The sequence below is a fragment of the Phyllosticta capitalensis genome (assembly GCF_038381095.1).
Source record: "Phyllosticta capitalensis strain CBS 128856 chromosome Unknown BKA78scaffold_3, whole genome shotgun sequence".
In the NCBI taxonomy this organism is placed as follows: Eukaryota; Fungi; Ascomycota; class Dothideomycetes; order Botryosphaeriales; family Phyllostictaceae; genus Phyllosticta; species Phyllosticta capitalensis.
The window spans coordinates 2,245,177-2,270,719 of record NW_027117441.1 but is presented as its reverse complement, the minus strand read 5'-3'; the positions used below and the strand labels follow the sequence as shown (position 1 = coordinate 2,270,719).

The window sequence follows — 25,543 nt, the reverse complement described above, 5'->3', positions numbered from 1 at the left end:
CTAGAATATCTTTGGGGAGCTGAGCAAACATGGGGGCTGCATGACCACACATGGGTTGTGTGAGGCGACGACATCTCATGAACACTTCGTCGTGAGGCTGAGACAAGAATCGAAGCCTCCATTCAGTGAGCAGCCAAGTCGTGGGCTCAAAACTGAGAAACATAATGAGGCGACCGGTGCATAAGTTTGCCACTGCAACGTCCACTTCACTCTGTTTTGTTTCCACGATAATGCACACGAGATTGCCTGCGGAACTGCTCATCAGATGGCAAGAATAGGTATCGGTCGGGAGCCTGCAATGCAAAGAGCTACATACCTCTTATCTCGCCTCGAGCGAGCGGTTCTCCTACACTGCAGCCTTCCATGCCCGCTTGCTGTGGAAGGTGCGAGTCTCCAAAGTCGAGAAAACGCGCTGTTGTCTAACGCGCTAGGCTGCGCTGCCGCGTGTACTTGTGAAGCAGTGCCTGTCTCATTGCCTCGACGCAGACCTTGTCATGACTCTATGCTGGCAAATTGCTTCAGTCATTATTGCTACGCGTTTGGTTGGACTAATGCTGCACTAGTCGCCTTTCTCACCTAATCAACGTCACTGCAACTCGCATCGAATGAAGACGCAATTGCCTGGGAAGACGCTTCTAGACTACTGACGACATTGTTTACAAGAGGTCTTTTCTCTGCCGTTTTCGAAACTCGCTCGCGTCCGTGGTAGCGGCTATCGGAGTGACAGACTTGGCCGGGCGTAGGTGTTACTCCACTGGAACATTGGTAATGCTGATATACGGATGGGGGACAAGCGCTGAAAGAAAAGAAAGAAAGAGACAACAGAAGAAAGGCTAGTATATACTCAGCTTCTAGTTGAAGATGTCATGATGCGAACTTGCGAGGAAGGAAGGAACCTCCCTCATGGCCAGAGGCCAATTCCAAGGAGTGATCTATCGATTTCCATCCGCATTTAGAATATACTATCATGAGAAGACTAACAGCACTGATGATGTGACATGGGTACAGAAAAATTATGGGGAACCAAACCAAACCCACAGTCCCAGACGTGTGATTCCGTAATAGGACCATTACCATCGTCGACTTCCTGATCGAGACTAGCGCGCCGCTTAAGTTTTGCCGACCGATCAACTCAACGTACCCATCGTGCCGTCCCATTTCATCCTCAACGTCAAATCATTGCCATGGGCATTCAGCGCCTCCTGATTACTCTTCAGGACTACGGGTCTAGCGTTGAGCTTGGTACAGCTTATGCTCACGCAGCACCATCCGGGAGACGGCTCGAGCCGCAACAGGACACGAAACGACATGTCGTGATAGACGGCCCAGGTCTTGCTTACTTTGCGTATGAGAGAGCGTTTGCGGCACGGTCTCGTTCGAGCAACGCGTTCGAGGCGACGCCATCCTACGCGGAGGTCGGCACGGTTGCTGTAGATTTTCTGTCGGTGCTGGAGAAGCACGGATTGTCCATGTGAGTCGCGCAAATGGGGAGAATAGCTTCCGAAACTTCAATTGCCTTAACCTGATTGACTAAGTTGAAGAGCAGCAATTTTTTTCGATGGCGTGCTGCCTGAGACAAAACGGGAGACTCGCGTCGGTCGTCTACAGTCCTACACAAACCAACTCGCCACGTTCAGGGCGGCGAATCCGCAGTCCATCTTGGTAAACAGGGCCAATGCCAATAAGATTGACTTTGGTCAACACCGCTCGATTCCAGAAAAACTCAGAGGGCTACCGGCGACCCCATTTCTTGTGCCAGCAGTCATCGATTATCTCAACGATAGCTGCTTCAGCGAGCGCGTCTTTGTAGTCCCCGCCGAAGCCGACATCTTTTGCGCCGACTTAGTCCGCTCACTCTCCCAATCCTCACCGTGTTGGCTCATATCAAACGACTCTGACCTCCTGATCCACGATCTCGGCGCGTCTGGTTCTGTTTTGCGCTTTCCTGACATCAGCGTCTCAACATTGCCCGGCCGCTCGTCCCTCAAAGGCTACGCGTACTGTCCGTCTGAGGTCGCAAAAACACTCGGACTCCGTGCTTTGCCGCCGTTTGGGTTTGCACTCCAGCAAGATCCACACCGCTCCCTGCAGCAATGTGTCAAGTTTGCCAAAGAGCTGGATGAGTCTGACTCGTTGTATTGCGAGTTTCTGAACGAGTTTGAGCCGCTGTCTTCTTCCTACGAAGCACAACTGAGGGCAGCCAAACAGCTTGCAACGGCCGACCCGAGCAATGCTCTCGTCACTTTGACTTCGTATCTCCGCAAACTCGACCCCCGCATATCTGAGCTCATCCACCAAATCGGACACCCCCTGACAACCGCATCGCCCCCTTCAAATTCTAGCCAGAAGGAATACCACATGTACCTACCCTTTCTCATCGAGGACTCATCCCGTGCATCGGCCTGGCGTATCTCAGCTCCCTTGCGCCGGCTCTCCTACATGACGCTTGGGCGCTTCTTTCCCCCTCATTCTTGCATTCACGAGTTCGCGCGACGGGGAAATCGCATCCTGGGGGACGCCGTAGGATTCCACGACAGCGGCTCCGAGCTATGCCAGAGCTTTCGCGAGCTCCATTCCAACATGGTGGCCCTGAGGACCAGCATTGGAGACGAGGCTTCGCTCGCCGCATCGCCCTCGCTCTTCTGGCAGCTCTTTGCTGTGGCTTACTTCTGCAACGAGCTGGCCGAAGCTGGCGAACAGCAGCAACTGCCCACGCACTCTCAAGTGCAGCGTCTGCTGACAGGACCGCCGGATGCTGGGCAAGTCGGTGCCCCCGTGCCGTGGGATGCGGTCCACCGCGCCGCTCAGGTGCAGGGCGTGCTCTACTCGCTCCGCATGCTGCGTCAGGTGCTCGAAGTCGTGACAGCAGCGATGCAGGCCTATCCTGAGGCCCAGTCGGCTCTGGATGCGTCGACCAACGGCGCGATAGCGGAGGTTGCTGCCCTCTTAAGCGGCATGCCATCTGCGTCGTTGCTGTTTGATGAGATCAACACGGACGAAGCCACGGCCGCTGCCACGGCTGCCACGCCGATCAGCGGGTTGACGGTGATGAACGCCATCCGCTGCGTACCCAATGTGACCGAGGACGTAGACGTCAAGAAGAAGACAAAAAGAGGAAAGAGTCGGAAGAGGAAGCTCGAAAAGGGGGGCGACGCTGAGGAGGTGCCGTCGCGGCATCGTGGTCCTCGCGCGCCAGTAGATGGGAATAAGTTTGGTTTTCTGGATATGCTGGACGATGAGGACGGGAGTAGTTGAGAGCTTCGGGAGGTTTCATCCGCTTCGGTAGACAAGACTATAGACGAGGGTGTAGCAAGCCCCATGTAGACCAGATGTATTCGAAACCATTTCAGCCACTTCCCAAGCACCACACAGAAGCCCGCATGATAGGGTTGGAAGCAAGAGTTGTCCAATTCGCAATCGAATTTTGTGACGAGTAGATGATCAACACAAGACTATCCAGGTCTACCTATGCGAAGAAAGTAAATGAGATGACAACCACGAGAGGTATGAACTGAACAGTATTTTGCTAGCTGCTGCTTTCGCTGCTGCTGTACCAGGACATTGAACAGCGCGTCCCAACCATATCCGACAAACTCCATGCCATAGGCTGACTGACCGAAAAGGGAAAACTTGTGGCATCCGCGACTTTCCTTCAATTCCGCTCGCTCCAATCAGCGACTCGCTTGCTCGCTTGCTTGCTTGTGACAACGGTATAACGGCGTCCAAAGCCGACCTTAGACGTCTTCTCGGAACATGCTCCTGCGCTCACTCGGGCTGTCGTTCGAGGTCGGCTGCTGCTGGGCTCTAGCAACATTCGTGTCGATTGGTCGCGGACTCACGCCCCTCAGGCCCATGTCGCTCCGCTCCGCCGTGTCGCCAAAGGGATCACTGCCCGCCGTCGTGGTCCTCGCCAGCTCCTCCTCGTACCGGTCGTCGAGCTCCCGCGACCTGCTGCGGCCGCGCTCGACTCCTCCGCCGTACCCGCTGTCTCCCAGGTCGACCCGGCTCTGCGCCGCGTACGCGTTGCCGCCGTATCCTCCCGCCACGCTGTAGCCTGCGCCGCTGTACGCCGTTGGCTCTTGCAGCCCCAACTCTTGCTCCTCGTAGTACGCCTCGTTGCCCACGCGCGTGTCCCAGGCTTCGTCCGGGTCGAGGCCTCGAGCCCCGCCGCGCGCCGCGCCGCGTCCGTCAAATCCGCCGCCACCAGGTGCTGTTCCGCCTCCTCCAACACCTGCTTCTTCGTATGCTCCGGCGGCGTAACGGTCGCGACCGGCGCCCCCTCGGTTGTTGCGGCGGTTCTTGAGTGCCGCCATCTTGTCGTTGACCCAGCCGACGATGCCGCCCGGGGCGGGGGCTGGCAGCGCCGACGCCGCGACGCTGGAGCGCGACGACTCGCGCGCAAATGGATTCAGTGACGGGGTGGGCAGACCCAGGCGCTTGGCTCGTAGGCGCACCCACACCGTGTAGCCGAGGAAGGTGGCGCCGATGAGGAGGATGACGACGAGGAAAAAGATGCCGATTCCGGACATGGTTGGTGAATGTGTGAGTGAATGCTGGCTGGCTCGAGTGTGCTAAGCGATCGACTGGTTGGTGTGGATGTGGAGATGTGGAGAGAGCTCACGGCCGGAGGCTCTGGGTAGCCGCGGCGACGGTCGATAAGGTAGTAGGTTGGTCGAGATTGATTTGGATACGTCGGAGGTCGAGAGAGGCAACAATTTTGGACATTCGCGAGGATGAGGCAGCTGTCGGGTCGTAGGAAGGCAGGCTGCAGGTGAGATTGGCCGGGAAGGTCGGGGGACGAGGGCGCAAACGGCGGAGAGATACGGGGCTTGTAGGTCGTCAGATCAGCAGCTGAGGCGGTGCTACAGCTGTGCCGTCACGATGATGGATCGCGGTCGAAGGGACAGGTGGCGTGCGGGCGTGTGGTGGTTGGGATGAAGATGACGGTGGAGCTGGAGGAGGATCAGGTTGGGTTGAGGTGCTGTGACCTGAAACACCATCCAGCCCCGGTCGACTCGCGCTGCCCGCCTGCCTCGTCATTGGCTGCGAGTCAGGCGAAACGTCAACTGGCTTCCAACGGTCAGGCAATACGCACAGAACTACAACTTGGACTTCGACGTTTGTTCCACAACTATTCATTCCGGCGCGACCACTGGCACCAGACATGCTCCAACACCATCCGGCCAGTGACGCCATAATGTCTTGGAATCTGCCCTGTGCGCAGGCACATCTGTCAATCCCCCAGACAGAAAAATCCCTTGTCGATCACTGCGGGGCTTGAACCACGCGACTCCATCGAAAAGAAAAGAAACTCTTAAACAAACACCCAACTCGAATCATGACCGCCCCATCGCCCGCCAACAAATCCAACAGTCGAAAGAGTTTGTCCTCCTGTGGGCTGACGGTGTATGAAGCCTTCCCCGACTCTTCCTGTTGGACGGCATCTCCAAAAGAAAAAGAGAAAGATGGGAGGAAACGAGGAAACCCGTGGATTCTTAAGCACTGCTGGAGCTATTGAGAAGGCTACCGACCGTCGAACACCGTCTTCAGCCCGACGGCTGTGGTAACCTCTCGACCATCTCGGATCGTCGAGGACTTGCCGGATACTGATGGCCAGCATCTTCGTGGTTGATTTTGTTGACGGGCGTTCTTGCATGTCTCCAAGACAATTCTAATGATCCAAATGGTCTGCGTGTGTCGGCTTGTCTATTCCAATGGTACCTTTTTCAACGCGTGGGGTTGAACTTTTCGAGAGGTGTCTGTCCAAGCAGTCACAGCAGGTGACGAAACAGACAATCAACCAGGACTTGTCCTCAAGTTGCTCCGGGCAAGTATCCTTCTAAAGACGGGGATCTCTGTCCCCAAGGCGTCGAGAGCTTGAATGCTCTAGGACATAGCATTCTTCCTTTGCACCAGTAGGCCTAGGATGGGAATCTTTCCGTGATCCAACTTCGAGTTATCGTGGTCGAGGAGGCCATGTCAGGTTGCGGATAGCTGATCGCTCCTTGACTCTTCAGTTGTATCCTCATCCTCCACACACTCCCAGTCGTCTGATGAGTACTCCACGTATTGGTATCTCGAGCCTTCGGACATTTGGTCGTCTCCCTCATCTTCTTCATCTCCCTCATCCTCTTGATCTCCGTCGTCTTCTTCATCTCCCATGTCAATTTTATCTTCCTCATCCTCTTCTCCGTCTTCAGGGTCTTCATCACGTGTTTCTCTGGTTGCGTGCTCCATCTCGGCCTTTATTTCCGCTTCTCTGATTTCGTCCGCAGCTCTCTCCAGCATCTTCGAAACTTCCCACAATTGGTTCGCCGCAGCCATCTTGGACCATTTCTGCATATCGTCTGGAATCCCCAAAATTTTGCACAAGCGAAGTTTGTTAATGTCGGGCGTCTTACACAGCTCGTCTGCTGCATCAGCGAGTCTGAGGCATTCCTCCATGAAACGTACGACGCTCTTGAGGACCTCTGCGACTTTTTGGATATCAATGTCGGAGCCGGCATCGGGGACAACGGCGGTATCGTTGGAGGAGGGGATTTGTGAGGAGACGCTGTCTTCGTCCATGTATCCAGGGGCGGCGGTGTCGTATTTGTACATCATTGCAGATCTTGTCGCTTCCTTTTCTTTTCGTCTGATTGGAGGTGTTCTGCTTGAAGAAGGGGAGCGGGCAAGCAGGTGGCTCGAGGATCAAGTGAGGAGTGGGTGGGTGAGTGCTCCGCCTTTTAAATCAGGGTATTGTATCTGTTGGGGCTCTTCCAGGGAGACTGACCGGAGAAAAGATGGATGGAAGGGAGAGCAACCGAAGACAGCACCAGCGGAGGTAGGCATAGTTATATACGCTTTCCTAATCAACCCACGGTTCAGAAACTGCTATTTTAGCCGGCGCTTCCAAGTATCTTGCAATATTTCTACTGTGGTACGTGTAATGCACTGGTGAAAAATGCTGTGGTTTCACTCTTGGAGAGATTAATTCCTGCAGGCATGAAATTGAAATTTCAGCTCATCAATAATGAAATCTAAGAAATCCAATTGGTTACGACTGAACAAGTAGAGGAAGCTACAAATCAACGAACAGAATTGTTGGCAATGATGGATGTTTGGGGCAGGAAGAGTTAGTTGGGTCACCAGCCAATCAGGGCATCGATCCAGCCTGCCTGTATCTTGTTGCTCAACCGGCTTTCGCCTACTCCTGTCCAGCCAAAGATGCAGGAATCATTTACGTGATATTGCACGCGGCCCTCGTTCATTCCATCCCTTTTTACTTTGCATCCATGAAAAGGGTGGATGGAACATTGGTGACTAAGCAACTCCCGTGACTACGCGACTGCCGTTGCCGCGTCGCGACTCGGCCATCCTCATCAAAACATCAACTTCGATGACAACGCTACCTCCACATGGATGACCTTTTGGTAGGCCTGAACGATGCGCAAAAATGTGCAGTATCCAGCCCTGCCTCTGTTCTTCAAGTCCTGGCACCTCCGGGCTCCGGCAAGACCAAGACCTTGACCGCACGCGTTGCCTACCTCCTCGGTGAACGTCGCATCAAACCATGGAACATTATCGTCTGTACTTTCACGATCAAAGCCGCCCGGGAAATGAAAGAGCGCATCCGCGGTCTCGTTGGAGATGGCACTGAGCAAAAGCTGATCCTTGGAACATTTCACTCCGTTGCGCGCCGATTCCTTGTTTACTACGGCCATCACATTGGCATTGAAAAGGGCTTTGGGATAGCCGATAGCTCAGACACCTTGGCCATCTTGAAGCGCATCATCAAGCGGCGTCAATACACCACAGAGCCTAAAGTAGCCCGATCGAGGATCTCTGGACTCAAGGCCAAGAGCATCAGCTGCGACCAGAATGCCGCTGCGACCAAGGATGCGGATCAGCAGGAATTTGCTGCCATCTATACCGAGTACGAAGAGACTTTGAAAGGATCCAACCTCCTAGACTACGATGACCTACTCCTCCGTTCCCTGGACCTGTTGCGACATCGGCCTGAATGTGTCTCCAACATTGACGCCGTGCTCATTGATGAATTTCAAGACACCAATCATGTCCAGTACGAGTTCATGCGCCTCATGGCACAGTACAAGAGGAACATCACGATTGTTGGCGATCCTGACCAGAGCATCTACGGGTTCCGGTCTGCTGAAATCAAAAATCTCAAGACAATGCAGAAGGATTATCCAGGCACAACCGTCGTTATCCTCGAGGAAAACTATCGCTCAGGTGGTGCCATCTTGCAATCCGCTCAGAACGTGATTGAGCAAGATGTGAGTCGGCCGGCCAAAGCCTTGTTTGCTACCCACTGTGTGGGCGAGATTCCTGTGTTGCGACTCCTGCCAACCGCAGCCATGGAGGCACAATGGATCTTGAACGAAATCCAACGGGCTCGGCTACTTACGGGGAAACTCATCTCGTTTTCAGACGTCGCAATTCTTCTACGTTCTGCTGCACTGTCCCGGCACATCGAGTCTGCCCTTGGAAAAGCGGGCGTTCCGTACCGTATGGTTGGTGGGCTAAGGTTCTTTGACCGGATGGAAGTCAAGATTATTCTGGACTACCTCAGAGTCATAGCCAAGCCAGATCACAATGACGCACTTGTCCGCGTTATCAACGTGCCGCCCCGCAAAGTAGGAGAAGCTACAGTCAAATCCCTGTTGGAAGAAGCGGAGCAAGCAAAAGTGCCTTTATGGAGCATCATCCTTAAGGCCGCACAGGGAGGCAAACGACCAAAGACCAAGCTGGCGCCTCAAGCTGAGAAGGGTATTCAGACGTTCGTCAACATCATTCTGACCTCACAGAAGAAGCTATCTTCAGACGAGTCCCCATGTTCCCTTTTAGAGCTGATCAACCACGTCATGAAGAAAATGTCGTTTGCTGAGCACATCAAGAAAACACATCCCGAAGACTTCGAAGGACGGTGGGCCAACGTGGAAGAACTAATTGCGCAAGCCTCTGACAATTCGGCCGACTCGGACGCCTCAGAAGTTCCAGATGAGACGTTGCCTGAAGTAGAAGGCGTGGAGCAACGCAGTCTATCTTCGGCAGAAGACGCATTATCACGCTTCCTATCCAACGTTGCGCTCTCTACCGAGGTTCAGCAAGAGCCAGGCACCGTCCATGATCAAGTCACTATTTCCACGATACACGCTGCCAAAGGTCTCGAGTGGCCTGTAGTATTTGTCCCCGCTGTTTACGAAGGATCCATCCCCCATTCAAGGGCTGAAGACTTTGATGAAGAGCGCCGTCTTCTCTACGTGGCCATGACACGAGCTCAAGCGCTGTTATACCTCAGCTGTCCCTTCAAGGATTCCCATCAGCAGCAGGCCAAATTGTCTGCATTCGTGGCTGACCCGGCGCTCAGCAGTTCCTTTAGCTGCCGTGGCCCAAGTTTCAAGTACACCTCGACACAAAATCTCGCCCGAATCCTACGTCGGCCTTGTCCAAGTGTTGCCGCTTGTTCTGAAGACAAAGAGTCTCTCGAGCGTCTCGAAGACGACTATTACCCAGAGGACGGCAGCGATCCTGATCCGCAAACCACGAGGCGGGAGTATTACAATCGCAGAAGAGAACGAAGAGAAAAAAATGCCTCCAAACACCAACATGACAACGACTTTGTTCCCCTTTCCGATGTCAGCAGTGCTGGTGTTAGTGTCACCATGAACACGGCGTCCTCCTTTTCCATCTCCAACACCAGCATCCCTCAAGGCACTTCCATGGGCTTCATGAGCGCTAGCTCGCGGATGCAGCAGATGGAATCAGAGGCAACCGCAGCAGAAGAAGCAGCATCCGCCCAGCGCGCCGAACGTAATCTTCTCCGCACCGTTGCAACGGAGCGCAGCAAAGACGATGATGATAGCGGCAGCTATCTGTCAAACTTCAAGCGCAAAGCCGACATGCTCGTTGAGCCCGTCAACAAGCGACATAACGCTCGCACGCCTCCTCCGGGTCAAGGCAGCATCACGTCATTCTTTGGGCGGCCTACAGCCATCAAGCCCACGCGAACAGAAGATCAGCAGGTCGCTGAGGCGATTGCGTTTGTCAAGGAGAAGAAAATGCGCACTGCCGCCGGAGCAATCGACAAGACGGGGACGTGGCTGAATGGCGTCGCCGAGAGGACGTCCCAAGGCCAGAGCAGCTCGCGTTTTGTCCAAGACAAGGAGAATCTGCACATAGCACAGCCCAAGAAGAACACCTTTGTCAGACCCTCCTTCACCTGTTCGAGGTCCTTCTCCACCGCTGCCTCAATACATGCCCCTTTGACTACTCCACAAGCTCCACCATCGCTAGGCCTGGCGTCTCACAAGGTCCGCACTGATCCCCTTCGTCCTCGCCCGCTTCGCCGCCACGACGACACGACGGCACAGAACGTCAATGGACGACCGTACCCATTCTACTCGAGCTCGCCGCCGCGGCCGCAGGGGAAGAAGGAGGAAGAAGAGGACACACAAGCCGAGGGCATAGCGGAAGAGCTGCCAAACGACCCCGACCCCGACGAAGAGGCCGCAGCGACGGAGGCAGAGGCAGAGGCAGAGGCACGACAGCTCGACATGGCCGACGTCGCCGACCTCGAGGACGTGGACGCCGACGTTGACGACGCCGCCGCCCTCGCGCCAGCACCGCCTCCTTCATCGCCGCCTCTCCTCCTGCCTTCACCGGCGGACTCGAGAACGCAGCAGCAGCAGCAGCAGCAGCAGCAGCAGCCGCAGCCACTTCTCTCTTTCCACACGACGAGTGTTGATAGACTGAACCAACCACAAGCGCAGGGCAGCGGCTTGCGCCGTCCCGGCCGCACGCTGGGCCTCAGACGCGACGTTGGCTCTGCGTCGGGCGGGTGGGTTAATCGCCCTTTTGTCAAGCCCAAGGTGCAGCCGAGGACGGGGCCGCCTGGGAGGTAGATGTGTGGGTGGCATAGGTGGGATTCGATGATTCTTCTTCGGAGGGGAGGGGAGGGGGAGGGGGTTTGAGTGGTGGTCTTCGGAAGAACTGATGGCGGCGACGCTGCGCTTTTGTATGCAGACAGCGTGGTTGAACTTGAAAGTTGATTCACGAGAGAAGGAAGGAAAGAAGCGCGTGCATCCGCCGTTTTTTGCGGCGGTAGTCTGGACTGACTGGTTGAGCTTTTGAGCGCAGAATGTTAGAAGCAAGATAGGCATACAGCATGATAGGGTGTAATCAGGGAAGTGGTGACCTTGAAGGCACCCGCGTCAATAACACATCATCCACGAGCTTGAGATTCTTGACTTGACTTTTTCATGGTTTTTTGCTGTGTGCAACAAGGCCCGGTGGCGGACACGTGCCTCGTGTCGATTTTTTGGATTTTTTTATTCAGCTTCGCTCGTCAATTGGCTAGGTATGAACCCCTTCTGCCTGCTTGCCTGCTTGCCTGCCTGCCTGCCTGCCCGTTCAACCGATTGGCAAAACCGCCCTCTTCCAGAGACGTAAGGGCAAAGCCATTTCAACAAGGCGACTTGTTTTGGGGGCCAGTCCGTCCTGCCTAACGCAATGGCCCGTCCATCCGTCGAGAAATTGTGGGTATTGTACAGTCGAATTGCAAAAAAAAAAAAAAAGCCATCAGCCCACCAATCTTGTTGTCCAGCCCCCCGTTCCATCACCTTCTGATATGATGAGGCCTTTGGCCCCGCTGTCGAGCCCAATTGGATCCAGGCCCTTTGTCCGTCTATTTTACAAAAAGGTTGTTGAGCTGGTCAGTCGCTCACCTCGTCGTGCGGGTCAAGAGGCGGTCCTCCCTTCCCGCTTGTGTGTCGCGTCGTTTGCTTGCTCGATGCCATTCCGTGCGTTTGTTGTTCAAACAGTATTCTCATCTCATCTCGTCTCGCGTCGTCTGGGTTCGATCGATAGCAGGGGTTGTGCGCCGTTTGCTCGGTTCCCTTGATCGCTGATGCTGCTCGAAAAGACGGGACGGAAAATGTGGACCCGTTTGTAATTGTACAAATGCAGTCCGTCTGGTGTAGCTGCAAACATTGTCGACCTCGCCACACAAAGAGGGCTGTGGCTCTCATGAAGTTTGGTTGTTTGTCCGTTTCGTCGCGGCTCAGTTGCCATTGGTGCGTGAGGCCAAAAGTGCCTCGACGTCGACGCGCTGGTAGAACGAGACGTGGCCGAATGGCTCCCAGTACTGCGCCAGGCGGTCGTGCGAGATCATGATGAGCTGTGAGGTGATGAATTCGTCTGTTTGCAATGTTAGCATATTACTCTCCGCTGTCCCAATCCACGAATGGTCGAGGCTTACCATCTCTGAAGCCACGCGCAGCAATATGGCCCACGCTACGGACGACGCGAGCGCCTTGGAAGATCTTCTCGTGGGCAACACGGTAGAAGCCGTCAGGACCAATGTCTGGCGCGATGAAGGTGTACTCGCCGCGGGGGATGTTGGGGTCGCCGGTCAGCTTGACGGCTTCGATGCGGCCCGAGTAGATGGACGGGTCGTAGTCGACAAAGTCGTCTTTGGCGCCCGTTACGCTGTCCTGGCGATGGCCTTGCTGCGCGCTGTTTGAGTATGACGCAGGCGGAACATATGGCCCGACGGGTGGGTATGCGGCATCGTCCGAACCGTCGTCTGCATCAAGATTGAACACTGTGCCAGAACTCGTGGTGGATGCGGCGGCGGTATTCTGGTGGCTCTGCGCGCTGGCGAAGCTGTTAATGGAGCTGACGCTGGAGTTGCGGCGGGCGTTGGCGATGGCGCGCTGAGCGCCTGGAGGGAGCGGTGCTGGGTTCTCTGGCTGCATGACGACCAAGAATTCGCAGCCATGGCCGGCGTAGTCGCCGCACCAGATGCCGCGCCACGGCTTCTGCGGCGTCGGCGTGTACACTTCTGCGTCCAGGGTTGCAAACGTCGTCACTTCCTCTCCCACGCGCGTCGTCGTGCCGCCGGCGTGCGGGTGCTGGTTGAACTCCATCCACTTGCGCAGCCTCCACGTCGTCTCGCTGACTTCGGATAACTTGGACGGCTTGTGCATGGTGCCTCGGAAGCGGTTGATGCTCTCGTTGCGCGTGCGCTCTTGAGCGGGGATCGAGGGGGGCGGCCACACTTTGGTTCCAGGGGTGGTGATCTCTGGGGGACATGGGCGGGAGAGCATGAACATGGAGTATAATCCATGACTCGCTTGGCTGTTGTGAACATTCATCATCAATTCCTGCTGAAGATGAGAGCAGCTCGGGTCTCCGAAGGCGTTGGAATAGGCATGACGGTCAAGCTTGATGACTGGGCCGGTGCTATCGAGGCGGACGCGGGGATCAAAGGTGTGGATGATGACTTCAGGATTCCACTCCCACAGCTCAAACATGTTTTGACCACGCTCTGCCGTCACAGCGTAACCTTCAATGGCATTCTCGACGGGGTTGTAGCGAGTAAGCAGGAGCTTGCCCACGTGGTTCGAGTCGGAGAACCAGAGCTTGCGGCGGCAGACGAACCAAAAAGGGAAGTGGGTGATGTAAAGCTCTCGCCAGCTCGATGGAGGATTGTCTTGCAGCGCGGTCGATGGAGTACTTCCCTCGACAAATGGCTTCCAGAGACGGTCTTCTCTTGCGTGATCAAGCAGCTTGCGGCATGTCTGGGAAACTCGAGCCAGGTCAACCGGGGACAAGTGGCCAAGGATTTGCTGGACGAGTTCGTTTGGCATTTGGAGCAGTGGAGGCGTATCTTCATCGGGAGAAGTTGGCGGAGACGCATCAGCATCTAGGGCAGTAACGACGTCCATTGTGATTGTTGAAAGCAATTGGATCGAGCGGCAGAAGATGGAGCCAAGGACACAGATATAGCTGGCGGAATGCGGGGCCGATTTGATGCGCCTGTCGAATTTGATCCTTTTTGTGTGTGGTCAAGGCCGTGGTTGACGAGACAGACCACAACGGCACGAGATCCAACGGGGAAGGCGATGGCTGGTAAGGTAGCGACCGATGGAGTCGCACCTTCGACCTCGTGCGTGAGCACGGACCAATCCGCTTCGGGAGTAGATGTATGCCGTCAATGCTGCAGAAATTCGCCGAGAAGCAATGGAAGCAGTGCAAAATGCAGAGGCCCAAGAGTGGGCGAGCGCACGATGGGTAACAGTGCGGTCGATCTTACTGGAGCAAAGGAACAAAAGTCGAGCTGAGCAGGCAAATCAGATTGATCCAAGACAGGTCGCAGTCTGAGTAGCCGAAAGAGACGTATCCGGTCGCAAGCGGGGTGGATCAGACGAAAAGAGGGTGATGGAGAGGAAAAGGGGTAAGAAGGAGAGGTGGTTGAGGATGAGCAAGAGGAAAACGTTCTGTCGTGATGAAGACGGGACGACTAGCGGATGGAGGTTGGGATGTCAGTAGACTTGGATGATGACATGAAGCCGACTACTGGAGTGTTAAAAAGTGGCGGCTTGGCTACATGTAGAGGGTTAATGCCCAGGCGGTAAGGTTCCTAGACAGCCACACCACGGCCACAGGGCGATTGCTTGCACGTGGGTTTGAATAATTTCTGAACCAAACGGTTGGTATGCATCTTCCCAGGGCTTGAATTGTTTAGATTGACAATTGGCGAGAGGCTGGACGAAGGACTGGACGGAGCGTTGCATTAACCGTCAGCCTCTGATTCGACAGGCAGGGGGCACAAAGAGACGCCTTGCGGTTGGAGGATGATTGTACATGATATATACCCTCTTCTTCGAGACCATGTGCAACGAACCATGACGAGTGGTTGCACAAGACTATGACGTAGAGAGCGGCTAGATTAGCGTGTCCATCAAGCAGGATTTTGAGGAATCGTCCAAGGCGAGAGAAGATGATTCTCTCGTCCATCCAACTTCTCCATGGCAGTACTGTAGCATCGCCACTTTAACATCAGAGTGTGGGGAAACGTGTTTGCTGGCAGCAGGCTGTGTTGCAGCGGTGACCCTGCCTGGCGGGTATTTGATACGCGAAGGCGCGTCACTCTCGTGCCAACACCACCAGAGAAAAAAAGCAATGAGAGAAGTAAAATGACTGGCAGCCAACCACGGCCATAACACAGTCTTGTAACGCGACGTACGAGTCGGACAAGTGCGTCATGCACGATAGACTGTCTTGTAGTTCGTGTTGCTGTTGGTGACGGTGACGCGCGCGCGCACATTTCAGCCGTCCAATAATTGCATCCGGTCTGTGCGAACAAAATCCTCTCTGCGGGCGCCTGGCGGATCGCCCTCCTCTGTGCTTCTTCTCTGCCCGGCCAACCATCGACCCCACTCCACTCTTTTCCCATCCTCCATCCTCCACCACATTCCTCCATCGCCTCATCCACCGCTTTTTCCCATTATATTCCACCATGGCGAGACGCCGTTCCTCTCAGGACAGCGCCGCCTCCTCCGACCACAACCGCGGTCTTCGTCGTAAGAGACGCAGCAGCACGCCCTCCATCATGGATCCCAACCAGCCCTCAGACCTTCACAGCATCCGCGAAGAATCCAGCGATGCCGACCCTCCCCGACGCGGCCGCAAACGCGCCAAACGCGCCTCCCTCACCGACGAGGACGAACTCGCTCAGGACCACCCTCCCCAACATCGCGACAAACGCGTCCGCTTCTCGGACCCTGGTCCACCTCTGCCTCAGGCAACTCCGATCCACAACTCCACCATCTCCTCATCCGCACCTCAACACTCTACTCCCAGCCGCAACCCCGTCCAGGCTTCCCGCTCCAAGCGCCTCTCTCTCCCTGCTAGCCTCTCCGGTGCTATTTCTCCCGATGGCAGCCAAATTCAGTTTACCCCCTTGCGAGCCTTGCTCGACGACCGCAAGCGTAGGCGCCTGCGTCGGAGCGGTCTCAGCGAGGAGATGAACAGCATCGAGGAGCACAAAAAAGAGGACAAGCGTGCCAGGCTCGAACTGCAACGCTTGCGAGCCCAGATGCGTGAAAAGGACAAGCGTGTCGAAGATCTCATCTATGAGCTTGAGGTCCAGCGTCAGTTTGCCATTGACGTCCAGGAAGCCGACAGGGAAAAGGAACAGAACAAGGTCAGGGCTTTGGAGGACCAGCTGAACGACCTTCGAAACGAGATTGCAGAGCAGCGCGAGCGCCATAGGCTGGCCACCATTGCAGAGGATGACCACGAAGACTTGGGCATGGGCATGGACATGGACATGGATGGCGGCATTTCCGACGACGATGATCACGATGACAACAATCTCATGCTTGTTGAGCCCGAAGACATTAACCTCAGCCACGACGACGTGCCTCAATTCACTTCCGACGGTATCGACGAAATCTCATTCGATGAGCAAGCAACCCAGGCCGACGTGCCCGACCCAAGTCACGAGATTCAGATCCACAAGCTGGAAAATACCATTGCAGAGCTCAATGCGCGTGCTGGGGACGCCGAGGTGGCCCTTCGCATTCTTTCCATGGAGATTCAAACTCTTGGTTTCACGGAGCCCGACGCCAATGCTTACGATGCCCTGACCTCCATCAGGTCGACTCTCCAACACGTCCGCAACGAAATCGAGTCTGTCACTCCAGGCGACCCCGCTACGCAGCTTCACAACGGCGACATGCTCTACTCCGTGGTCGAGAAGCTGAGGCAGCTCAAGTCAGACATTGACGCAAGGACGGCCGAGCTTCGCGATGAGAAAGACGTCGTGGCTCTCTTGAACAGCCAGAACAAGGGACTGATCAGCAAGATGGCCGAGTACGAAGATCGACGCCAGACGCTGGAGGGCCAATGGCACGAGCTCGACACCGCCAATGAAAAGAAGACCAAGGAGGTTATTGAGCTGGAGGAGGAGTTGGATGAGTTCAAGGCCGCCATCGCCGTGCGAGACAAGGACATTGTCGAACTGGACCAAAAGATTGACGAGATGGAAGTTGAGCTGGAAGACCGCGACAGTACCATCCAGCGTTTCGACCAGACCATTTTCGAACTCAAGGAAGAGGCCTCGTCTCTTCAGTCCTTGATGCAGCAGATGAAAAAGGAACACACCGACGCATTTACGCAATTCAAAGAAGAGGCTGAGGCAGCCATCGCAAGTCTGAACGAGCAGCTGTCGACTGAAAAGTCATACCGGGAGCAGGCTGAAGCCGACATTGACGAAAAGACTACCTTCATTACTGAACTTGAAGTAAAGGTCGAACGCGCCGAGACTGAACTGGACAATCTCCGAGACGACCTCGAGAGACTGCAGGAGCTCCAAGAAAGAGAGGCTGCTCAGCGTGAGGCTGCCGAGGAAGATTTGGAGGACAAGGCTGCCAGCATTCGTGAGTTGGAGCAAAAGGTCGACGTTGCCGAGGAGGAGGTTGAGGAGCTACGCGGAGAGCTTGAGCGTTTGCGCGACCTCGCCGAGGCTGAGAAGGAGCAACGCGAGGCCGCCGAGGCAGAGGTTGAAGAAAAGGACAACCAGATTGCCGACATGGAGGACAAGATTCACGAGGCCGGCAAGCAGGCCAACGAACTCCGCCAAAAGCTGTTCGAGCTTCAAATCCAAAAGCAAGCCGCCATCGACGAGCTCCAGGAGGCTGCTGCCAAGCGCGAAGAGCAATACAACGAAGACATCGCGGCCGAAATCAAGCGCCGTGAAGATGCCGAACAGGTCTACGCTGAGCGCAATGCTGAGATGGCTGACCTTCAAGCCCAACTTCAAGCCATCGAGGAAGACAAGGAAGCCCTCATCGTTGAAAAGGACGACCTCATCGATGAGCTTGAGAAGCGCGTTGATAAGCTCGACGCCGATCTCGCCCACCTGCGCGAAGAGTACGAGACTCTGGCTGAGCAAAAGGCGGAGGAGATCAAAGCGCTCCACGACGACATTGCCATTTTGAACAATGACGTCACTGAAAAGGCCGCTCTCATTACCAGGCTCCAGGATGAGGCCGCTGAGCGCGAACAAGTCCACGCTGTCAGAGTTCAAGAATACGAATCCCGTATCAACACGCTGGCCTCTGAAAATGAATCGGCTCGGACCACAATCCAGACTTTGGAATCCACCAAGGCCTCGCTTGAGGCTCGCGTCGCCGACGAAGCTGAGGCTATGCTGAAGCTGCAGGATCGCCACGCAGACGAGATTGACCAGCTCCGCTCGCGGATTGACTCGAACGAGTCGGAGATTGACCGACTCCGGCGCGCTGTGGAGCTGCGCGAGGAAAAGTACACGTCGGACATCAACTCCAAGAACAAGGAGCTCGAGTCGCTGCAGATGCTTGCGGACGCGCGTCTCTCGACCATCAACGGCCTCGAATCGGCGTTTGACGACCTCAAGAAACGCTTCCGCGCCCAAACGCTCTCCAGCCAAAAGGCCATTGGCCGTCTCACCGAAGGCATCCGTGCCGCCGCCAACGAGGCTCAGGACCGCGGCGACTTGTTCATTGAGGAGGCTGAGCGCGCCATGGGCGATGTCGATGCCCTGCGTCCTCAGGGCGTCAATGGCGGCATTGGAAACGACCGCGTTAGAGCCCTCAAGAGCGGAGCTAATGCGGCAAAGAAGCCACGTCGCCAGTGGGATTCGGGCATTGGTGTTGCCGAGGAGGATGACGATGAGTTGGGTGAGGCCATGATGGCTTGAGCAAAGGTTGCCACGCTTTTGGAGCAACGCCCTCTTTGAGGATAAGTTGAGTTGAGTCGATGGCCTGTCACTTGGTATTGGTCACACAATTGAACACGACACGGTTGGAGCTGTCGGGAGGCATACTGGCCGACTGATCAACTCGAGGTGAGCGAGATGTTGGTTGTTGGGCATTGGCTATTGGTTTCATGTCTCATAAAGCGCTTGGCTCCATCCCACAACATACCCCTTCTCGTCCTTACGTTCGTCTCTTCCATCCAGCGTCCACTTCCTTTTGAAAAACGCCATTCACATTGGATTTGTTTAGTGTCTGTATCTTATAGCGGCCCCCTTCACTTTTCCTTTTTCCTCGGACTCGCCCCTCCAACAAACTGGATTGTTCTCGTTGGATGGGCCGAGACGGACGACTTGTCATTATTGTCTCTCCGGTCATGATAAAAAAAAAATGAACACCTCTCCCCCATTCTCCTTTCCAAGGGTAATCTTCTCCTTTACTTTTCCTCTCCTCGATTCAATGATGACGGCCATTGCACCACAGCGACTATTCGTTGGTATAGGTACATATTGGGACTTGTCGAATCCTTGATTGTGGAGATCACCACCCGCCGCCCCGCGGTCATTTGTAGATTGATACTGTATTGCAGGAGGAGACGGCAGCGGATGCTGTCACTGGTACTTAGGCTGTGTAGGCAATGAAATATAGGTAGCGTAGATAGAAATAGCAGGCGCGCACAGGCGCCCTTTCCCGTCGTACCTACCCGCCTGGTTACGTTGACAGCTCTTGCCCTTTTTCCACGTGCCGCGCTGACTGCAGAATACCTACGATCCTGTCTTCTAAATCAATCACGTACAGCCAACCTAGAAGAAATTCAAGTCGTTCGCAGCAAGGCGGTGCTGACGGACACACACAGAGAGAGAGAGAGAGAGAGAGAGAGAGCGTGCACAGGCGCCCTTCCCCATCCGGTTAGTTTGGAGTCGCTGCGTGCTCCTTTGGGAAGGGCGAGAGCAACCTCCTCTCATCATCTGGCTCTGTCCAACGACTTGGGTGTACAAAGTCCCATCCTATCTCCGTATCATGAGTATAGTCATATTTTCTCGGGTGGTAGGCAGGCTCAGTGCCGCGTGGGAAAGGGTATTGGAACGGGTTTTCGCCCGTGACTGTATTCATTTGCACTTGGTTCTAAACTGCTGGGGCTCTTGTTTGCCTTGTTTGCTGTTGATGCCCTCTTCTCAGCATCGCCAGCCCTCATTTCATCAGCCACTCTCTCGTGGCCACTGCAACTGCACCTCCCATGACTTTATCCAATATGACGTAGTAGTAGCCTCGCACCCATTTACTCAGCTGCTGTGCTCGCTCATGATGAGATCCAGCTTAATCAACTCGCCCCCGATGACAACTCGCCATGTCCCCAGAACCTCACCCACCGCCGTCACATTGACCTCGTGTCGTCGGGCAACGGGCCCAACAGGACCCGAAATTTCGCATCCGCCTACAAACTTTTTTGCGGACGGGCTCCCAAGTTGGGCTCGAGTCGGGAGCTTGAGGAATTTTAGCCAGCGGCGGGGGGGATGGCATGGCCCGGCGCGTCGGATCTTGAGCAAAAAGCTTCAACGGTAATCAGGGTTTGTTTTCCCCCAGTTTGCCTCACTTTGTCAGCCGGGGAAGAGCCTGAGAGCCCGACTGCAGAGCAAGGGTTCGGTTGAGGACACGAGCCGAAGGCTTCAATATTGACACGAGAATTCTGCCCCGCCTGCCTCTGATTTGCTGGAATGCTTCGAAGGCACACGTGGGTATGCAGACAGGTGAGGAGGTCGTATGCGGATGCCCGGTGCATAGCCTCCACAAACTGGAGATGTGGATATTTAGCCACACGGCGCGGTGGTGGATTAGTGTCGCTTGATTACTTGATTTGTCCCAGAGAAGGGGCAGAAGGAGATGGGGGTTAAGAACCTAGGTCGAGACCCATGGCACACCCGGGAGCTAATTGTTCTCGAAGTGTTCTTCGTTGCGGAGAACAGCTCCCGAAAGCCGTTGGTGCCTTGTGGTTTCAATTTGGTCAATTTTGCGGTTAATCGGTCTCGCAATCACTACTACTGTTGCTGGTTTGAGAACTTAGGTGCTCTGCTGACCGCTTCTCCTTTGGGAAGGGCAATGACCTTTGTCTGTCACCGCGTCAGTCACGTTCTACACGCGCCTTCTTCACTTCATCGGGCAATGGGGCATCATGTGTCTGTCCCGCATTCTTTGTCATTGATCCGCTGGCTGCAATTATTATAGACTTAAAATACGAGCGCCGCTTCCGCCAACTTTGACCTACCCAGTCGTCCGCATGGTTTTTGCCATGCTCGTCCGCAGGCGCTCGAAGGCGCTCAGTTGAATTTCTAGAAGCCAAAGCGAATGCGGCACCAGTCGACGCCCAAATCTTGCCAGGCGGCTTGCAGAATTTGGGTGAATGGTGAAGGCAGAAGTGAAAGGTTGGCAGGCACGGCACCAGAATAGAAACGGAAACGGCAAACAGCACGCAAAGCGCCGTGTTGCCGACGGGACATCGGGGACATTTAGCCAAAGCCAAGTAACCGCGCGCTCCGTCGACATGATCCCAGCAATTAAGCAGGTCCGGGGCCAGCCAAGTCGTCTCCCGGTCAAGGTTGGCCCATCAAGGCGCGCGTAAATTGCTGTCCCCAAACCTTGATCGCGTGTGTATCGCAGACCCTCTCGCACTTCTTCGCCTCTGCGGGTTCGAGTATTGGTCATTGCCCACTGGTCTAGGAAATTTAACCTTGTTCGTTTTTCCCTTTCCGACTCATTTGTTTACTCTTTGATGTGTTGAAATGTGATTACCCTGCTTCTGAGTGGACGCGTTGCGGCTGCGTTCCCGCGTTAAATAGTTGTGGAGGCTCATACCATTCGTCCGGTATTGTCTGTAGTTTTTGAATTGTGCTTCTACGGCGGCGGGTGGGAGTCGAGCGCAAACGCGAAGATGTATAAAAAGGTCGCATTCGCCTCTACTAGAGGGTGATAATAGGTCGCACCCGAATTTTCGCCATAAACTTCGCCATTCTTCAACCACAATGCAATTCATTTTCATAACGTTTCTCGCGCTCCTCGTCGCGCTCGTTGCCGCGCGCCCACAGGACGTGTCAACAGACTCGACCAGCAACAAGGAAATCAAGGGCGACTGCGGAGTCATTGGGTTCTTGAAGCCCGGCGAATTCAACGGGGTGCGTTGGTGACTTTGCTTCTTCCTCCACTCTCTTTTTTTTTCGCGACCCACAACATGTTTTCCACATTCTCAAGTCTTTGGCTAACATGGTCCGGCGCAGCTCACAAAGGACGTCCCGCTCGACCCCAAGAACCGCGTCTTACCATATCGAGTCGACATCCTGGGCTGCATCGCGTCGTGTAAGCAGCAGCTCGGCGAGCCCACCAGCGATGGCAAGGGCTGCCAGACCGTCCTATGGAGTCTTCAGTTTGGCAATTGCGGCTTCTCCAGCACCAAGTTTGACAGCGCCATCAACCGCGACAAGCGCGGCGACGAGGTCTTTTACAAGCTGAATTGCTACGACAAGTACAAGGATGGCAAGTCGACGTTCCCGGTCATTGCGCCTGGTCAGGATTGAGGGCTTAGCTTGTCGTGGGTTCGGTTTTGCTGCGTTTTGGAGTGGGTTGAGTGTCGTGGAAAGGGTTGGTGTTGTTCTTGCTTCGGAGATGGGTGGTCTTGTTTCGTCCGGCGCCTGGTCGGACTGCAGTTGGCTACCACGGCAGCCCTGCGCGCACCACTACCGATTCCATACTGAGAAACACCCTCGAATACAGATCATTGAGTCGATTTGAGATGCCAAGGTGTCTTGAGAAGTAAGCGCGCAACTCCCAACGCTGTGGCAAGGATCAAATCAAGTGTGAGGGCAGTATATAAGTCAATTTTCGACTTCGAAATTTTTAGTTGCGAGATTAGTGTAGTGGTTATCACGTCAGTCTTACAAATTTGTAGCTCACTGAAGGTCGGTGGTTCGATCCCGCCATCTCGTAGAACTTTTGCTCCTTGAAGAGGAGATTCCTTTTGGCCCCTAGGACTCCTTTTGGATGCGTCAGGGGAAAGCAAACAAGATCAGGGGGTGACGATAACTTCAAGGAGGTTGTGGGCCATGCCTTTTGCTTCCCCAAGCAATTGAGGTGCGCCTAAGCCGGGCAAGAAGTGAACCAAACGCTCTGCTCTCGCGTAGCATTCCCAAAGGAGCTAAGACGACCGCTCGCCCATCGCTAGTATTACAACACCAAGAGAATCGCCAGGAAAGGCAGGTGCTATACAGAGGCCACCCCTCGCAGACGGTATCTCGACTCCAGCAAGCTACCCCTGAATCTGGACCCAAGACCCGGTATGACTTCTCAATACGAGGACTTGGTCCGAAGCGGCGATGGATTCGCGTGCAAAGTCCGCCAATCATTCCAGCACGAGCGGCGGGCCATTTGGTTCCACAGATACCATGGCATGCGGCACGCGATGTAGAGGTGATAAAGGACGAGATTTCCAGGTGATTTGCTCTCTTTATTTTCTGGAAGAAGGCAACAGGTGAAAATGCAGGCCCTGGGATTTATATCGGCGAGCGTCTTGCTCCTGTCCAAGGCGCAAGCCTCGCTCTATGGCGAGAGCAGTCTGAACCACAGCTGCGTCCTGAGTACGCCTCAACCCAGTCTCCATAATTTACCACTAACAGTCTCAAGGCCCCAACATTCTGTCCTGCTCCACTGGCGCAGACCCGTCTCAAGTCGACACATGCTGCGTCGAGACGTATGGCGGACTTGTTCTTAGCACGCAATTCTGGGACACATACACCGGTCTCGAAGACGGAGGCCAATTGCTTCCAGAGAATAGCTGGACTCTGCACGGCCTATGGCCCGACTTTTGCAACGGCTCCTACACGGGCTACTGCGATCTCTCGAGGCAGTATGACCCGGACCCGTCTCCAAGCACTACAGACGATGGCACAGAAATCCCCCCATACACCGGTCCAAACATCGGCACCTTTCTCGAGCCGTTCGGCAAGTTGGACCTGCTCGAATGGATGAACACGTACTGGATCGCGCAAGGGCAGCCAAACGCCGACTTTTGGGGCCACGAGTTTTCCAAGCACGGGACCTGCTACTCGACGTTTGACACGCCGTGCTATGGCCCTCAGTACAACAGCACGCCGCACGTCGACGTGGTCGACTTTTTCGAGACGGCCGTCCTCTACTACAAGCGCTTGCCGACGTTCGACTGGCTCGCGAGCGCCGGCATCACGCCGTCGAATGCGACCAATGTGACCTACTCCATTTCCGATATTCAGGGTACGTTGGCTTCCAAGTATGGCGCGGTGCCGTACGTGGGATGCTCGGGATCGAGATACAACGAGACCGAGGCGGGCAGCGGAACGACAGATAATGGCCGGACGGTCCTGTCTGAGGTGTGGTATTATTCGCATGTATATGGCCAGCCGCAGAGTGGTCATTCGGTGCCGGTGAATGCCTCTGGGAGCAGCACCAGTTGCGCCTCCACAGTTGGTGCCATCAAGTACTACGAGCGGACGGCGGGCTCGACGCGGTCGGTGTAAAAATCGCTGGAATGATGGCGATTGGAGCACTCTCAAATGCTGTAGATAAAGACAAGATGTGAATATGTTGTACAGGATGTTGGTCCGACAAGCCAATGGCAAACGATTCAATGTTGCGGAGTAAAGGTGCACAGGTGTTTGTGGGGAGAGCTTCGACGCGGAGGCACGCCCCGCCAACTTGATCCCGACGCGCCGACGTTGCGCGACCAGGATGCAGGAACTGATGCCACTTTTGCTTCTTAATCCAAATTTCTGTCAATCTTCAAGTCTCCCGAACGCCTCCTGACCTCCAACGAGCCAGCATTTCCAAATTCGCTCCGCCCTCCATCCTGCAACCATGGGCTGGTTCTCGAGCTCCTCCGACGATCCCTCCAAGAACCTCGATCCCCAACTTAAGGAATTCCTCGACCAAGAGCTCTCACACTTCCGCGCCGGACCTCCAGCAGTCGCCAATCCGCCTCCCAAAGCTCCAGAGCCGACCCAGCAAACCACACAATCCAATGTCCCGCGCGAATCACTGTACCAAGATGGCCGCTACGCACATCTGTGGAAGACGTACCAGCCGATCAACGAAGTAGAAGCGCGCTTCTCGACCGAGCGCGAACAAATGAGCGAAATTTCGTCCACGCTCAAAGACCAGGTCGGCGCAGTCAAGAAAGCCGCCATGGAGAATTGCTCGATCGAGGATCAGGCCATCAACGAGTGCTACAAGAGCGGCACCTGGATGGACCGCATGATGATGTGCAGGAAGGAGAACAAGGCTTTCAACCGGTGTTGGACAATGCAGACGCAGTTCCTCAAGGCATTGGGATACCTCGGCGTCGCAGGGCGCGATCCTGAGATGGAGGAGAAGGTCCAGATGCATGCTGATCGCCTCTACCACCAAATGTTGGAGCAGGAGCGGCTGATCAAGGAGGCAAAGGCAAGAGGAGAGCAGCCACCCGATTTTGACAATGTTTTGAGCGGGGATAATGTTGCGGTGACCAAGGACGCCGCCAACACCAAGGCGCGCGAGCTCAATGCAGAGGCTCAAAGACAGCACGCCGCAATCCTGAAGAAGAAGTTTGAAGAGCAGCAACAGGAGAAGGAGGCCGAGCGCAAGAGGATAGAGGCGCAAAGGAGGGAAGCCGAAAAGAAGGAAATTGAGTCAATGCCGATATCAGCGACCCTCAAGTCGGAAATCGAGGGAAGGCTCAAGGACCGTCATGGCTTGGATCGGGATCTTGAGTTCAGGGCCATCAAGGCTGAAATCGCACAGCGTCAGGAGATTGCCAACAACTCTCTCGCGCTAATTGAAAAATCAAAGGCAAACATGTTGGCAAGACGAGAGGCTGGACAGCAGACCATGGGAGACAGGGTGAAGAGATGGTGGGGCGGTTGGGATTGAACTGCGGGAATCGTTGTGAAGCATCTGATGAACGA

At 55.0% G+C, this 25,543-nt stretch overlaps 8 protein-coding genes and 1 non-coding gene across 9 annotated transcripts; 6 read left to right on the top strand and 3 right to left on the bottom strand.

Moving 5' to 3' along the window:
• Nucleotides 1–1,184: 1,184 nt before the first annotated feature.
• Nucleotides 1,185–3,255, top strand: BKA78DRAFT_293934 (XPG domain containing-domain-containing protein; the record flags this gene model as incomplete). The annotated part of the gene is made up of 2 exons (XM_066886272.1): nt 1,185–1,471; nt 1,542–3,255. 2 exons carry the CDS (start codon nt 1,185–1,187, stop codon nt 3,253–3,255), a joined length of 2,001 nt encoding a protein of 666 aa, XP_066746853.1.
• A 479-nt stretch (nt 3,256–3,734) lies between these two features.
• Nucleotides 3,735–4,529, bottom strand: BKA78DRAFT_293933 (uncharacterized protein; the record flags this gene model as incomplete). The annotated part of the gene is made up of 1 exon (XM_066886271.1): nt 3,735–4,529. The coding sequence occupies one exon, from the start codon at nt 4,527–4,529 to the stop codon at nt 3,735–3,737; it is 795 nt and encodes a 264-aa protein (XP_066746852.1).
• Nucleotides 4,530–5,908: 1,379 nt separating this feature from the next.
• Nucleotides 5,909–6,930, top strand: BKA78DRAFT_104188 (uncharacterized protein; the record flags this gene model as incomplete). Its single annotated transcript, XM_066882132.1, has 1 exon — nt 5,909–6,930. A coding segment is annotated over exon 1 (770 nt), but the record flags the coding sequence as incomplete, so codon positions are not given.
• A 2,377-nt stretch (nt 6,931–9,307) lies between these two features.
• Nucleotides 9,308–9,810, bottom strand: BKA78DRAFT_309725 (uncharacterized protein). Its single transcript, XM_066888060.1, has one exon. The coding sequence runs from the start codon at nt 9,609–9,611 to the stop codon at nt 9,435–9,437; it is 177 nt and encodes a 58-aa protein (XP_066746850.1). The 5' UTR covers nt 9,612–9,810; the 3' UTR covers nt 9,308–9,434.
• A 2,251-nt stretch (nt 9,811–12,061) lies between these two features.
• Nucleotides 12,062–13,730, bottom strand: BKA78DRAFT_247413 (uncharacterized protein; the record flags this gene model as incomplete). The annotated part of the gene is made up of 2 exons (XM_066884297.1): nt 12,062–12,198; nt 12,260–13,730. The coding sequence occupies 2 exons, from the start codon at nt 13,728–13,730 to the stop codon at nt 12,062–12,064; spliced, it is 1,608 nt and encodes a 535-aa protein (XP_066746849.1).
• Nucleotides 13,731–21,422: 7,692 nt separating this feature from the next.
• Nucleotides 21,423–22,355, top strand: BKA78DRAFT_309717 (uncharacterized protein). The gene is made up of 2 exons (XM_066888059.1): nt 21,423–21,751; nt 21,854–22,355. Exons 1-2 carry the CDS (start codon nt 21,602–21,604, stop codon nt 22,148–22,150), a joined length of 447 nt encoding a protein of 148 aa, XP_066746848.1. The 5' UTR covers nt 21,423–21,601; the 3' UTR covers nt 22,151–22,355.
• A 120-nt stretch (nt 22,356–22,475) lies between these two features.
• On the top strand, nt 22,476–22,559 carry BKA78DRAFT_t62. Its single transcript has one exon. It is a non-coding gene; the product is annotated as a tRNA-Val (tRNA).
• Nucleotides 22,560–22,825: 266 nt separating this feature from the next.
• Nucleotides 22,826–24,201, top strand: BKA78DRAFT_309714 (ribonuclease T2 family protein). The gene is made up of 2 exons (XM_066888058.1): nt 22,826–23,206; nt 23,253–24,201. The coding sequence occupies exons 1-2, from the start codon at nt 23,107–23,109 to the stop codon at nt 24,119–24,121; spliced, it is 969 nt and encodes a 322-aa protein (XP_066746847.1). The 5' UTR covers nt 22,826–23,106; the 3' UTR covers nt 24,122–24,201.
• Nucleotides 24,202–24,458: 257 nt separating this feature from the next.
• Nucleotides 24,459–25,508, top strand: BKA78DRAFT_293926 (uncharacterized protein; the record flags this gene model as incomplete). The annotated part of the gene is made up of 1 exon (XM_066886270.1): nt 24,459–25,508. The coding sequence occupies one exon, from the start codon at nt 24,459–24,461 to the stop codon at nt 25,506–25,508; it is 1,050 nt and encodes a 349-aa protein (XP_066746846.1).
• Between the last annotated feature and the right edge of the window lie 35 nt (nt 25,509–25,543).